The 15,653-nt window shown below is 41.6% G+C and overlaps 1 protein-coding gene across 1 annotated transcript in view; it reads left to right on the forward strand.

Annotated features, from left to right (window-relative positions):
• Nucleotides 1–14,899: 14,899 nt before the first annotated feature.
• Nucleotides 14,900–15,653, forward strand: part of LOC117471155 (syntaxin-binding protein 5-like) — a gene marked incomplete at its 3' end in the record, with an annotated part of 17,975 nt that continues 17,221 nt past the window's right edge. The window contains 1 exon segment of the mRNA XM_034115951.1: nucleotides 14,900–15,315. Within this exon segment, the coding sequence (XP_033971842.1) occupies nucleotides 15,175–15,315 (141 nt within the window).

Consider the following 15,653-nt stretch of genomic DNA (forward strand, 5'->3'; position numbering starts at 1 on the left):
CCTCTTCTGGATATAAACCCAACAGATCTTTGGGTCCAGTCAAATCTGCTTTAAAGTGGACCTATCATGCTATATTTGAATAATATAGTGTAGGACCATACCTATATAAGGCATATTTATACTTTTTTTTTTTCAAAATACCAAACAGATCATGCATTTTAGCCATGCCTCATTTCGCTCAATTTGACATTTTTTAGATCTGTTTTAGCAAGGGTTGATTCAGTGAGAACAGCACCACCTACAGGCCTGGCATATGTACTACAGCGTCTCCAGCGCTTTAGAACGGCAATGGCCGTGGCTGTCTCCTCCTGATTGGTGGAGTTGGCCCAATAGCCGTAGCGCCACCGTCCTGACGTCAGGACAGTGTTCAAATCTGGATCAGTTTTGATCAGATCCGTTGCAGCCCCTTTTTTTAGAGATTTGGGTATGGAGGAAAATAGAGAGGGTTGTGTTTTCTGACACTTGATGAGTTCCCTGGAACACCGGGAACACATATTCATGTATGAAAGACGTACAAAAGTGCATTTTGCATGATAGGTCCCCTTTAAATGATCTTCTCTATCGTACCTCGTACCTCTTTTGTGCATCTGGTATATTGTGTTGTGTTGGTTTGAATCCACCGGGTCACTACATCTGATATTTTGAGATATTGACAAATAACTACAGAAAAAACTGAGATAATAAAATGTTGTAACCGTGGCGCTTCGAGGCCTCCGTATTAATAGATTTTGTGCTTTATGAGATCAACAACTAAGTTTGTTTATGTACATTTATTAACATAGATAGATGTATTTTAGAAAATATAGGCGACATAACAAGAAGTATGCTGAGTTTCAACCCATTGACTTAAAGCTGAATATAGTTTATATGTGATGCAAATAAACTGTCAACGTTTTGTGTTGCATATCGTGCGTTTTGTACTTCATAAGGATGACAAAGGCTTAAAGGAATAATTTTACATTTGGGAAAATACTTATTTGGTTTCTTAAAGTTTGTGAGTGATAGATTCAGATTCTTGATGTTAAAATAAGTTTCTAATCTTAGTTTTTGGAGGTGAGACAAACACAGGATGCGCTAAAGTTGGTGCCCCGTGTGAGGCTGAAAGGGAACGTCTACAACAACTAACTACACAAAAAAGAGACACAAAACGATGGGTATTTTTGACATTATAAGTTATTTTACCCAGAGATCCGTACTCTTTACTTCTTGAATGATAGACAAAGGTCCAAACGGCAAGTCTAACCATAGGGTGTTAAATAATAACTCATATTTACATTATGACAGCAACCAACTTGGCTATCGCTAGCTAGCTAGCTAACGTAAGCTAGCGAAATAGGTAGATAGATAGCGAACGTTTGTTAGGGTGATAGATTCAGATTCTAACAAAATAAAATATATGTTTGCATGCAATAAAGAGTGAGACAAACATAGGATATGGACTAAAGTTGGTGGCCCGTGCGAGGCCAAAAGGGAACGTCTACAACAGCTAACAACACAAAAAAAGAGACACAAAACGATGGGTATCTTTGACATTATATAAGTTATTTTGCCCAGAGATATATCCTCTTGAACGTAGACACAGGTCCACACTGCAATAGCTAACGTAAGCTAGCGAACTAGGTAGAGATATAGCTGACGTTAGCTCGCTTGATTTACAGATAGATAACATTCCAAAGCTAAATTGCTAACTGTAGCTAGCTAAATAGCTCACTGACAGGTTAACTGAGTCTCTGGTGAATTTGCAGATTAGTTGTAAAGTATGAGACAGACTTGTGAGGCTTCCTCCTTTACCAGTCTTTATGCTATGCTATGCTAACGACTGGTTATAGCTTCATATTTATTGTACATGAGCCTGGTATCAATCCTCTTTTTCAAACTTTCTGCAGGACGTTCTTTTTCCTAAATGTCACGTTTTTCGCCTAAAGCTGAGATAGCTATCTTTTAGATGGGTAGCTAATGCAAGCTAGCTATGTAGATAGATAGTGAACATTAGCTAGCTTGATTTACAGATAGATGGATGTATAACTTAGCTAGTAAAATAGCTAACGTTTGGCGGCTAACCAGCGCACTGATAGGCTAATTAAATGTGGTTTCTAGGTTAACTTGTTTTTATAAATGTCAAACTGTGGACCTTTGTCTACTCTTCTGGGGGCGGGGCTTCATAAATTGAATTAAAGATATTGAGGATGCAGATTAGTTGTAAAGTAATAGACCAGTCTGTATGCTAAGCTATGCTAATGGGTGGTGATAGCTTCATATTTATCCTGGTATCAATCCTCTTTTCAAACTTTCTGCTGGACGTTCTTTTTCCTAAATGTCACGTTTTTCGCATAAAGCTGAGAAAGCAGAATAGACATGTTTCTTGTTGGAGAAAAGTGTGATTTTGTGACAGATACAGGACTGACTGTCACTGATGTAGCAGAGGACAAAGTGCCACATTTTCATTAAGATCTGTTTTTATTTTCTACATTTGTCTCATTTTGATGTCAAATTTGTACCTTTTTTATAAATAGACATGATTTCATAACTGTATAGATTTAAGATAAATGACATGTTTTGTGAATGTGCGAATTGTGTATCATATTTTGATCTTCAGATGATATCTATATATGCATTACAGTATTATAAATATGCTTTAATTGTGTATTAAGAGCCTCAAACCTGTATAATGTGATAAGTGCTTCTGTTTACTTTAGTGATATTCTGAATAAGCTATCTGTCGAAAACACAGGATCAATTAACGTCTGCCATTTTAAAGAAATATATACAGGATTTAAAATGACTCTTGTTGCTTCGAGTAAATTCAATGTTTTGTATGTTGTTGTCTCTTGTTTTTCACGTTATAAACCAGCTGACTCTCCTTTTCCTGTCACAAGTATTCATCTCATTAGCTTCAGAGAATACAAGTTGTTATGTAGAGATGACAGATAATTGTTTTGACATCTCGAGAAAATATTATTTATGTATCTGAGAAAAATAACATTTGTTTTCTGAAGTTAATGAAAAGTAACTTATGAAACAAATACAATTACAGAATAACTGTTACGTCCCGGCTCGTGGAAAGTGGAAGGTAACATATAACCAGTTGGAATTGGTAAATAGGAAGTTGTTTTAATGAATGCGCACAAGTTGGCCACAATCAAAACAAAAAGGCCACAAAGGCACCGGTTTCAATAAGTAAACAAAGGAACTAAGGGAGACTCTAATGCCCCTTTCACACCAACGCAACTCCGGTTCAAGCTCCGTGCTAGAGCTTTTCTGGTTCAGAACCGGTTCTTCGGTTTAGCGCCGGCTCTTTTCACACCGCTCAGAGCCCGACTGGTGCTGCCGCTGCTGCGTCATGACGTCACAGTTTACGTCGCTGAGTTTCTCCCCAACGCCGGAGCTCACCTCACAATAACAACGGGCCGGGGACTGCGTTGCTTTTAACCATACGAAGCCAGATTAAATTAAATAACGACTTCTCCAACCTTATACTTTTCTCCAGAGTGCCGTGGTTCATTGTTTATTAATGTGTTTCAGCGGCATTTACCGACCGCTGCAGTGCTGGCCGGCTGCTCTTCCACGAGTGTGTTCTCCTGTTAGCTCCGGGTTAGCTCACACGGCTCTAAAGTATTCACTGTCTGACTGTCACACAAGCAGCTGATACATATCCCCAGTTCCCCTTAAGTGAATGTGTGTCAGTCTGAATTGACGCTGTTTGGCATCACAACGCTGTTATGAAAGTTTCTCTGGTATAACATGGGTGATGTTAGCATAGCAACCGAAGCTAAACTGACTACTTGCTAAGCAGTTTTCTACAGGCACTTTTTACCGACGTATTTTTCATTATGATTCTACTTGTGATAGTCGGACATGACAACCTGTGCAGCCCATGTATTGATTCCATCCGATAGCTGCTATAATAACAAACAAAACGTCTGCCTGCTCTCCACAATGATCAATAACAGCGAACGGATGGTCAAAGTAAGGTACAAATAAACAGAATCACACGAAGCCTGGTTAGTGTTGCCTGACTTTATAAAGTGTGTTTTTTTTAACAAGTGTGTGGTTGCGTTCTAGTCACTTTGCTCAGCACTACTGCTGGTTACAACTTTTATTTGCCGTACTCGCCTTAACTGTTAGCTCAGGTTAATCTCGCCCCCCTCCGACGTAAGCGTGACGTATGCGGTTCTTGCTTCTAGACGGACAACTTTTTGGTGCTCGAAACGAACCGGATTCCGGAGCTATGACGCTGCTCCGCTGCGGTGTGAACAGGAAAACCCGGTGCTTTTCAAGCACCAGCACCGAACCGGCCCTGAAACACCGTTGGTGTGAAAGGGGTATTAACCTAAAGAAAACCTCACTTCTAAAGTGGGATAAAAAGAATAAGGCTAACAAAAATAGGCAGTCACCAAAACACAGCCTGGGTACAAGTTAACCACAGTTAACGTTTGTATTACAAGATAAACAGAGTTATAAGAACAAGCACACATATACACACAACCTAGTTAACCACTGCTAACAGAAACTAGCACCGAATGTACAGAGAGAGTACCGAGAGACGTCTGCCACAGATTCAGACCTCTCCCGACTAACTGAGGTCCACACATTGTTGCAGCTGTCCCCGGGAAGGTGTGTGCGGGGATTGGAGAGTCGGGCCCGGCGTGCTCCAATCCAGATCTTCGGTCACGCCTACTGGGGGAGGGACAGGAAGCTGGCATCCAATGGCGTCTGGGCAACGGCACAGCTCATATACATATAACACACAGCTGCAAACACTAACGGACCGTCTCCACAGCAGCGTTAAAAAAATCTTGGAGGTGGGCGTATCTGAGGCTTGGGGATTTTTTTGCGATCAACCAATCACATGAATCTCCCGCCCGCGACATACGAAGCCAAAAAAGCCCGAAGTAAACTGGATATAAACTCCCCAAAACAGGCGAAAACATACCACTGTCTCTGCCACCTCCCTCCATGCCTGGCTCCTCCGGTTTATATCCCGGTAGGTCTGGTCATAAAGCACCGGGTGATTGATTCGCTACCGCTAATTTCTCCTCCATTTTTTGGAATATGAGGAAATGACCTGCGCCTGCCCACAATGCATTTCGGCGAAAGCGAAAAAAAGTGACGTCACCCCATTCAAAGTGAATGGGCAGAAGCGTTTCAAGATTTTTTAACGCTGCCGTGGAGACGGCCCGTAACGGCCCGTCCACACAGCAGCGTTAAAAAAATCTTGGAGGTGGGCGTATCTGAAGCTTGGGGATTTTTTGCGAGCAAGGCACCAACAACCAATCACATGAATCTCCCGCCCCCGACATACGAAGCAAAAAAGCCGGAAGTAAACTGGATATAAACTCCCCAAACAGGCGAAAACATACCACTGTCTCTGCCACCTCCCTCCATGCCTGGCTCCTCCGGTTTGTATCCCGGTAGGTAAATAGGGACTGGTCATAAAGCACCGGGTGATTCCATACCGCTAATTTCTCCTCCATGTTTTGGAATATGAGGAAATGACCTGCGGTATGTCTCTCCCAGCATACACGCCGTTTGATTGGCTCGCGCTTGAACTGTCAGATTTGCATACACAGGATTTGATTGGCTGACGCTTCCACCTCAGCTTCAAAAGTTGAACATTGCTCAACTTTGAATCCTGAAAATCCTGAAAATCTCCGCTCTGCTTCCCACAATGCAGTTCGGCGAAAAGTGAGGCAAAGTGACGTCACCCCATTCAAAGTGAATGGGCAGAAGCGTTCCAAGATAACGCTGCTGTGTGGACGGGCCGTAACATTAACTAAGGATATAAAGTTTGAACCATGGCCGTTTAGGGCTTCCATATGTTATACATGTTGTGCTTTTATTAGAAAATACTATGCGTTTATCTTTATATTGAAAGTTATAGGCGACAAAAGAGGATGTTTTTTTTATTTTAAACACTGGATTTTATGCTGAAGTTTGTACGTTTGGCACAAAATAATTCAAGAATGTGTTGTGTTAGAAATTGTGAGTTTTCTGCTTTATCATGAATAGAAAATAGAGAGGTTAAAGCAATAACAGCTGCTGTTTTCATGAGATTACAAAATAAATAATTAGTTTTAGAGTATTCATGAATTAACTGTTGTTACCCCATTCACACCAACGGTGTTTCGGGGCCGGTTCGGTGCTGGTGCTTGAAAAGCACCGGGTTTTCCTGTTCACACCGCAGCGGAGCCGCCTCTAAGCTCCGGAATCCGGTTCGTTTCGAGCACCAAAAAGTTGTCCGTCTAGAAGCAAGAACCGCTTACGTCACGCTTACGTCGGAGGGGGGCGAGATTAACCTGAGCTAACACTTAAGGCGAGTACGGCAAATAAAAGTTGTAACCAGCAGTAGTGCTGAGCAAAGTGACTAGAACGCAACCACACACTTGTTAAAAAAAACACACTTTATAAAGTCAGGCAACACTAACCAGGCTTCGTGTGATTCTGTTTATTTGTACCTTACTTTGACCATCCGTTCGCTGTTATTGATCATTGTGGAGAGCAGGCAGACGTTTTGTTTGTTATTATAGCAGCTATCGGATGGAATCAATACATGGGCTGCACAGGTTGTCATGTCCGACTATCACAAGTAATAATAAAAAATACGTCGGTAAAAAGTGCCTGTAGAAAACGGCTTAGCAAGTAGTCAGTTTAGCTTCGGTTGCTATGCTAACATCACCCATGTTATACCAGAGAAACTTTCATAACAGCGTTGTGATGCCAAACAGCGTCAATTCAGACTGACACCAAACAGCGTCAATTCAGACTGACACACATTCACTTAAGGGGAACTGGGGATATGTATCAGCTGCTTGTGTGACAGTCAGACAGTGAATACTTTAGAGCCGTGTGAGCTAACCCGGAGCTAACGGGAGAATAAACTCCCGTTGAAGAGCAGCCAGCACTGCAGCGGTCGGTAAATGCCGCTGAAACACATTAATAAACAATGAACCACGGCACTCTGGAGAAAAGTATAAGGTTGGAGAAGTCGTTATTTAATTTAATCTGGCTTCGTATGATTAAAAGCAACGCAGTCCCCGGCCCGTTGTTGTTGTGAGGTGAGCTCCGTTGGGGAGAAAATCAGCGACGTAAACTGTGACGTCATGACGCAGCAGCGGCAGCACCAGTCGGTCTCTGAGCGGTGTGAAAAGAGCCGGAGCTAAACCGAAGTACCGGTTCCGAACCTGAAAAGCTCTAGCACGGAGCTTGAACCGGAGTTGCGTTGGTGTGAAAGGGGTACTTGAAATTGTTAATTCCAGATAATAGGACCCAAGAAAGTTAGTCCATAAAAAGTAGGAAATAATGTTTGATTTTTGTCCGTTTAGGGCTTCCGTACTCTTTGCCTCCTCCAGTAAAAGTTTCAAATCAAAGGTCAAAGATTTATAGCTCTGGTTTGAAACTGAAAACAGAAACTCATGAAGGGAACTAGTGCTGTTGAGAAATCTGCATTAAATCCAAATGCGTTAAAGCGATAAAACTGGAGAAGCAGATCAAGTTCTGCGATGTTTTAGGAAACGTATAAAGGACCTGAGGAAGGCTGCAGTCGCTCTCTTCCTTCTCCTCTGGCTGCATGTGTGACATGTGCAGCGTGGTGTCGTGTCTCTGTGTGAGGCCTGCTAGCTTAACTTGTGTTTTGTTTTAGTTTAACATTAGTTTACTTTGCAAATGGTCTGGTGAGCCCTCTTTACTTTAATTGAAGTTTCAGCACTGGACAGCGACAACTTCTTACCAGTCACCTCCAGTAGCATTCCCAACCAGAATGACTTAACGCAGCGGGCGTACCTGAATAAAGTCAAACTTCCCAGTATCAGTGCTAACGTGGAATTATTAGTTGGCACAAATGCTCCAAAGCTGTTAGAGCCATGGGAGGTTGTTAATAGCCAAGGTGAGGGCCCCTATGCAGTAAACACTCTATTGGGGTGGGTTGTAAATGGGCCACTCGGGAACAGCGGTGAGGGCAGTACGGTGAGAGTGACTGTGAATAGGATATCAGCCACAAGTTTGGAAGAGCTTCTAATGTCACAGTACAACCAGGACTTCAACGAAGTGTCATCTGAGGAAAAGCCAGAGATGTCAGTTGAGGACAACATTTTTTTTTTCTAAAGAGCTTGACCACTCTTCTTTGCATATTTGTCTCTTTTCCCCCTCACTATGACTCTTGAAGCTTGTAATATTTGCCATTCCCTTTAATTCAAAGTATAATTATGCAAAACAATTGCTTTGAGCTTCGTAACTTTTGAGAACGTTTAAATCATGAGTCATAAAACCCACCCTTGATCATTTTAACACCAATATTGCCGGTGCAAACACCCACAGATGATTTCTCCAGCTTTTTAAAAATGAGTTTAAAATCTGTGATGGGTATCAAAGTGGTCAGCTTAAGTTCCTGCTGAAGTGTGTTCCAGGTCGAGGGGGCAGAGTATGATATGGCTTTTTCCCCAAGCTCCGTGCGCACTGAGGGGACGGACAGAGTGATGTCATGTTGCGATCGTAGTCTATAGCTGTAGGGTTTGTGTGATATGTTAGTGGATATGTAGTTGTGCTGTGCTGCTCCAGCCTAACTGGGTGTATTAGGACCATCAGCTTTTGGTAGCTACGTTACTGCATCACTTCTCTAACGCTGTGATGTTGCCTATTAGCATTTATTTACACAAATTAAGAGTACACACTGTATTGCACCACCTTACTTTACCGGTTTCTGACACTATTAAAAATGGGTTGGAGAGAAACACATGGATTTGAACCTTTGCAGAATCTTTGAATGCACCAGACCCTTTGCATGCACCAAACCCTTTGAATGCACCAGACCCTTTGCATGCACCAAACCCTTTGAATGCACCAGACCCTTTGAATGCACCAGACCCTTTGAATGCACCAAACCCTTTGAATGCACCAGACCCTTTGAATGCACCAGACCCTTTGAATGCACCAGACCCTTTGCATGCACCAAACCCTTTGAATGCACCAGACCCTTTGCATGCACCAGACCCTTTGCATGCACCAGACCCTTTGAATGCACCAAACCCTTTGAATGCACCAGACCCTTTGAATGCACCAGACCCTTTGAATGCACCAGACCCTTTGAATGCACCAGACCCTTTGAATGCACCAGACCCTTTGAATGCACCAGAGCCCATAACACACTACAGAAGAGGGAAAACCCCAAAAAGCAGTGAATGCATTGATTTGCTTGAGCACCATATAATGATCAATGAAATGAAATGAAAGATTCTAAACGGCACTGAGCATTATAGCAATGTTTTTGAACTAATTATAAAAGAATTAAACTCAAATAAAAACGAGTCAATGGAACAAACTGGAATCATAATAACTTAAAACTCTCAATAAATTAAGTTGCACTCAAAACAACTGAGTCATAACTTAAAACGTTTCTTTTTGAGTTTGGTTAATGTCATGGAAATGAGTCACTCAACTTTTAATGATATATATTTTAGTATAACTAACACACACACACACACACACACACACACACACACACACACACACACACACACACACACACACACACACACACACACACACACACACACACACACACACACACACACAGGGAAAGGAAGCGGGTCGTTCCTCCTCGGGGAGAAGGATCCTGAATGAAAGACTGAGGAAGAGATTTGAGGCCGATTGAGTGTTTATTAACTGAAGGTGTGTTTTTATATTTTATATTGTCGCATCGACTCAGTTCTCCTCTAACCCGTCAGAGAGAAACCACTGGTTTGTTTTCATTATCATACACTTGACCTCCTTGAAGGTTTCTCATCTCTCTAATTCCCCTCCTCCACTCCTCGACTCCTATCCTCCACTATCCTCGACTCCTATCCTCGACTCCTATCCTTGTGTCTTAGTCCCGCCCACAGGAGATGCGAGCGGAGGAGTGGAGGAGGGGAACCGAGGAGAGAGGAGGGGAAGCAGCAGGCGTTTAGAGAAACGAGATGTCCTTCAACATGGCGCGCTGAAATCCATTTGCGGGTCACTACCGGAGGACCGAGGAGTCGAGGAGTCGAGGAGTCGAGGAGTCGAGGAGGGGAAATGAGAGAATTGAGTCTATGGTTCTGATCAAATGTTGTATTTTGCTGCATGTCTGAGGGGAATATTTTTAACTTGTGATGAGACATGTTGTAAAGCGCTTTGAGCTGCATGTGCTGTATGAATAAAGCTTTATTATTATTATTATTTAGCCTTAAAGCATGAATCAGAACCAGAACCAGGTTTATCACCAGGTAGACATGTACGAGGAATTTGACTTGGTGTCGTGGAGCAGACATTAAAGTAAAACAAACACATGTAAAACTATTTGAAGAAAACTATAATAACATTAAAACATATTTAACCTGTTTAGCCCGAGAGACCCCGGTACCGGGGCACTGCCGCAACATCTTGCAGGACACAGTGTCTGAGGGCATGTTCATTTAATAAAACTATGAATGTTTTATATCCAGGTAACGGGAAGAAACTCATCTAACTGATCATTTTTATTTTTTTTTCAAAAGAAAACCCACAATGCTAACACTGAGCCTCTGAATTAGCAACGAGCGAAGAATGCTAACAGATTACTGCACCGAAAATCACTCACAAAACCTTATTATTTATCTCTTCTCCACATCCATGACATCGATTCACATCGTGAGGTGACACAGAATTTATGGGTACCCTCATTATCACTGAATTATACGTATTTGCGACGTTATAAGCAAAAACGGACATCAAAACAGGTGACGCTAGGTAGCTAAAAATGCTAACATTTTTACCTTGGCGCTGTAGTCTCTCCAAAGTGGTCTTCAATGGCATTAAAACGATAAAATCGCTGCTGAAGTTAATCCATAGGTTAATCTAATGCAGGGGTGGGCAATTATTTTTTACAAGGGGCCACTTCAGAAACTCGAGCTGTGTTGGGGGGCCGAATCAAAAATAAGTTGAACTTAATTCTGCTCAATATACCAATACTGAAAAGGTGTTTTACAGTATGTTAAAGATAAGAAATTAATCAGCTTTATACAAAAAGAAATGAGTGCTTTTGACTTTTGTTTTTCAGTTAATTTTACTTGTTCAGTGAGAAAAATCCAGTCTGTCTTGGGCTTGAACAAGTGCACGGAAATCTGGTTCAATGTCTGAGGTGGATATGCGAAGGACAGCTGAGAGGTGATCATCAGTGATAGAGGATCTGTATCTGGATTTGTTGAATTTCATCACTGAGAATGTCTGTTCACATATGTAGGTAGATCCAAAGAGGACCATCATCTTCTGAGCACGTCTCCTGATGTGTGGAAAGTTCTCCTCTTTCAGGGAAGAGTAAAACTCAGGCAGTGAGACTGACCTAAAGTGCTCTGACAGAAGTGTGTCAGACTGCAGGTCAATGAGTTCAAGCTGAACATCACTGGGTGCATCATCCACATGGCATGTAAATGGGGAAAAGATCATGTTCATTTCATTCTCAACTGTTTTGAAGTCTTTAAATCGCCTTGAAAACTCACCATGCAGTGCTTCTAACATGGATGAGTACCTCTGGAGGTGATCAGCTGATGGTGTGGCTTCCTTCAGTGTTGGCAAGTGCGTGAGAATGTTGTCCTCCATTTGGCTTGAGAGAAGCTGCAGCTTTCTCATGAAAGCCTTCACTGCACTGTACATGTCATGCACAAAAAGGCCCTTGCCTTGCAGTTTGACATTTAGTTCACTCATTAGTGCAGTCACATCTACAGCAAAACCAAGGTCTGCCATCCAGTCTGCATCTGAAAGCTGTGGGATGTCGTTTCCTTTCTTCACACAGAAGTCTTGAATCTCTTCTCTCAGGTCCCATACTCTTTTCAGCACTTTGCCCAGGCTGAGCCACCTGACAGCTGCATGGTAGGGTATGTCACGATGTTCAGTCTCACTTTCCTCCAAAAGTGCAACAAACTGTCTGTGATTCAATGCTCTTGCCCTGATGAAGTTAACTATTTTAGTTACAACATCAACAACATGGTTAATTTTTAACACTGACTTACACAACACTTCCTGATGTATAATGCAATGCAAAAATACCAATTTCTGCTCAGGGTTAATTTCTGTCACTTTATCCTGCATTCTCTTCAATAGTCCAACATTTTTCCCTGTCAGATTTGGACAACCATCCGTTGTCACGCCTGCCAGCTTGTCCCATTTCAGTCCCAACTTTTCCACACATGCATTTACCTCCGTGAACAAATCACTCCCTGTTGTTGTACCTTTCATTGACTGCATGGCTGCCAGCTCCTCCGTGATTTTGAAGTCTGTAGTTATCCCACGTAGGAAGATGAGTAGCTGGGCAGTGTCACGTACATCGCAGCTCTCATCCAAAGCCAAGGAAAAAAAGTCAAAGTTGACCGCTCTGTTCTGCAGCTGAAGCTCCAGATTTCCCGCGATGTCCTCAATTCTCCTCGTAACAGTGCGTCGGGAGAGCGGCACTTTCAAACACTCCTTAATGAACTCTCCGTCCGAAAACGGTTTACTTTTAAGACATAACTCGTCTTGACAGCTGCATCTCTGGATGTGGAATGTTTTGTGAAAATGTGTTGTTGGCTTTGCAGCTTAGCTAGCAAAGCATCCGACCCCTTTGCCTGCTCTTCCTCAGACAGGTTCTTGTATTTATCTGCGTGTTTGGTAGCATAGTGGCGACTCAAATTGTACTCCTTGAACACAGCGACCTGCGCACCACAAACTAAACACACAGCTTTACCTTTCACTTCTGTAAATAAATACTTAGCGGTCCATGTCTTGTTGAAAACGCGGCATTCAGTATCGATCTTTCTTTTTTTGCCCTTAGCGGACATTTCGAGGACTAGCCGGCCAGCATCACTCGTAGCTGTTCACGGCATGCGCGTTTACGTAAATAAATAAAAAAAACAGCAGCTTCCTTTTCAAAATAAAAGCAACACAGTTAGAAAAGTATTTACGCCATGCAAGCAATACAGCTGTGTTGCTTTTATTTTGAAAAGGTTGCTGTTTTTTTTCATTATGTTATAATTTATGATCAACCTCACACGGGCCAACGGGCCGGATGTGGCCCGCGGGCCGTAAAATGCCCACCCCTGATCTAATGTGTCTGTGTCCCTTTGAAATGATTTCTGATAATCCATAAGCATTAAAACTGCTTTTCCGTTTCCAGATGTCAAAGCTAGAGATAGGTTCGCTCTGATGCAAAACTGCATGCGCGAAGCCCCCACCTTTTCTCTTCACAACGTGTGTGTGGGGGACTCCCCCTTCGATTGTATTGGCTCTAACGGTCAGAAAGAGGTGTCAACCATCAAAATTGAGCAAGGGGGGCCAGAGATATGGAAAATCCACCCAAATGACCCCAGAAGTGGGTGTTTTTGGCTAAATCTCTCTAAAAAGGTCAAATGTCACTTGTTTTGCATCAATCTTGATACAGGGTACTTATTACATGTTGTACTTTGGATTCCTAAAGCTTTTAGTCTACCTTACCATCATCCAAAGGTAGCTTTCACTATAAGTAAAAAAGAATTTTTGGACGGACACTATAATTTACAGTTTTTTACTATGTAAAATCTGAATTTTCTTTAAAATAAAAAACATCTATATTGATTCTGACTTTTCTACATCCAAATCACAGGTTTATCATTACTTTGAGAAAAAGCATTATTAATTTAACCCTTTTAGAAGGGAAGATATGGTCATTTGTTCTGGGAATGTCATTTTCGAGCCTGAGACCTGAAAAACAGGCTCAAGGCTTAACAGGTTAAATATAGTAAAAAAATTGCAGTATTTCATTGAATTTGCCGAATGATTTAAGGGCTGTAAGAACATTTTTATGTTTGAGAAAATGTATAAAGAAAGCGTAATTAGACAGTATGAAGTTTTGATTGTGTTCAGGTTTTATGTTTCAGTATTTGTAAGCAGCTGAAAGAATATTGCTTTTATTTGACTTGTTTATGGTTATTTAATCTTTTGTTGTTTTTTTAAAGAAGAGGCAGGTAAAATAAGATGTTCTTCTCCCTGCTCCTTTCCACCATGCGCTATAAACAAAACAACCAGAATAAGTGAACATGTTTTGTTTTAAGATAACTGCCATGTGTGGAATAAACAAATAAATAATAAACAATATGGTAATCCTAGAAATAGAATTGAATAAAATATGGTGTGTTTTGTATCGCTGCTGCTGTGTGCAGCCAGCAGGGGGCGACACACACTCACCTGTGTTTGTCACAGGTGAGTGTGTGCAGCCAGCAGGGGGCGACACACACTCACCTGTGTTTGTCACAGTCATTTAATCTGGAATAGAGAACACAATTAGGGTTTTAAGGTTATTAAAATATCTAAATATGATGTATGTTTTGTGATTTCTGCTGCTTTTATTAAATTAAATTAGTATTATTTTCTTAACATGCACTGAGACTTTTTAGTTTTGTATACGATAAGATATGATCAGATAAGAAGTACTTTATGGATCCCAATTTGGGAAATGTTTGCGTTGAGAAATTAAAAGACAAGAAACAAACAATTCAAAATGTAAACGTCTCAAAACTGAAATAAAATAGCATTAAAAAAAGTAGAAAATATACATGTTGAAATACAGTAACAAATATATACAAGATAAGATAAAATAGACCTTTATTAATCCCTGTGGGGAAATGCAGTAGTTTAAATTAATAAAAAATAAAGATAAAATCAAAGATAACAATTAAAAATTATAAAATAACTATAAAATAAGAAATGAATTAAAATGAACATATATACATATACATATAGCCTGTCTTATTCTACTACTACAACCACTAATAATAATATATAATAAAATGTTGTTTTCTGATATGTAATGTATGTAAACATGAGCGGAGGTCACAGAATAATCCGGGTGACAGAAGGCACCGTAACACCAGCTCTACATCCGGGTCCTTCACTGCGCAAACTCAGTTCTGCCCGTTGACCGGGAAGCAGCTTCCACGGAAACGGTTCATCCCGACCGAATAACGACTCAACCGGGCACAACAGATGGCGTTTTACCCCTGACACCGGAGAGGACTGGCTGTAAATGACCGTGTGCTACACCGGAGAGGCCGCTGAGGATACGAACGCGATGTTACAGAGAGATTAACGGGGTTTTAATGCTAACGAGCTAACGGCTACTGCGCCTCTCTATCCGGTTTACGGTAGTGATCCGCTTTTCAACCGCCGCGGAGGAATATGAAGAAGTTTAATATTAGGAAGGTGTTGGACGGCCTAACAGCGGCTTCTTCTTCCTCATCTTCGTCTCCTTCCGCCAACCAGACCCAAAACGACCCGGTACCGGAGACCCTGCAGTCTGAGCACTTCCAGCTCTGTAAGGTACGGGAGTGATCCGGTTACCGGGATAATGACAGAGGCGTGACACACCAGCAGGAAAACACACAGTATGAGTTAAAAACAGGAAATATAGGGCAGATATCAAAGAGGATATCATCTGAATTAATGGCAACGTGTCTGTTTGCATTGCACTGGATTAACGCCTCAGGTCTGTGTCACCACATAACTGGGAACTAGCTAACACTGTCCCTTTAAACTGGTGATACACTGGGAAAAGGCATATTATTAAGGGTAGAAACACCTCAAATGTACAAGCTTTAGTGTAGATTTGCAATGGCTAGAGATTAGGGTTAGGGTTATCTGTTTGGATCCCCTAGTGA

Source organism: Trematomus bernacchii, unplaced genomic scaffold (assembly GCF_902827165.1).
Source record: "Trematomus bernacchii unplaced genomic scaffold, fTreBer1.1, whole genome shotgun sequence".
NCBI classification, from domain to species: domain Eukaryota; kingdom Metazoa; phylum Chordata; class Actinopteri; order Perciformes; family Nototheniidae; genus Trematomus; species Trematomus bernacchii.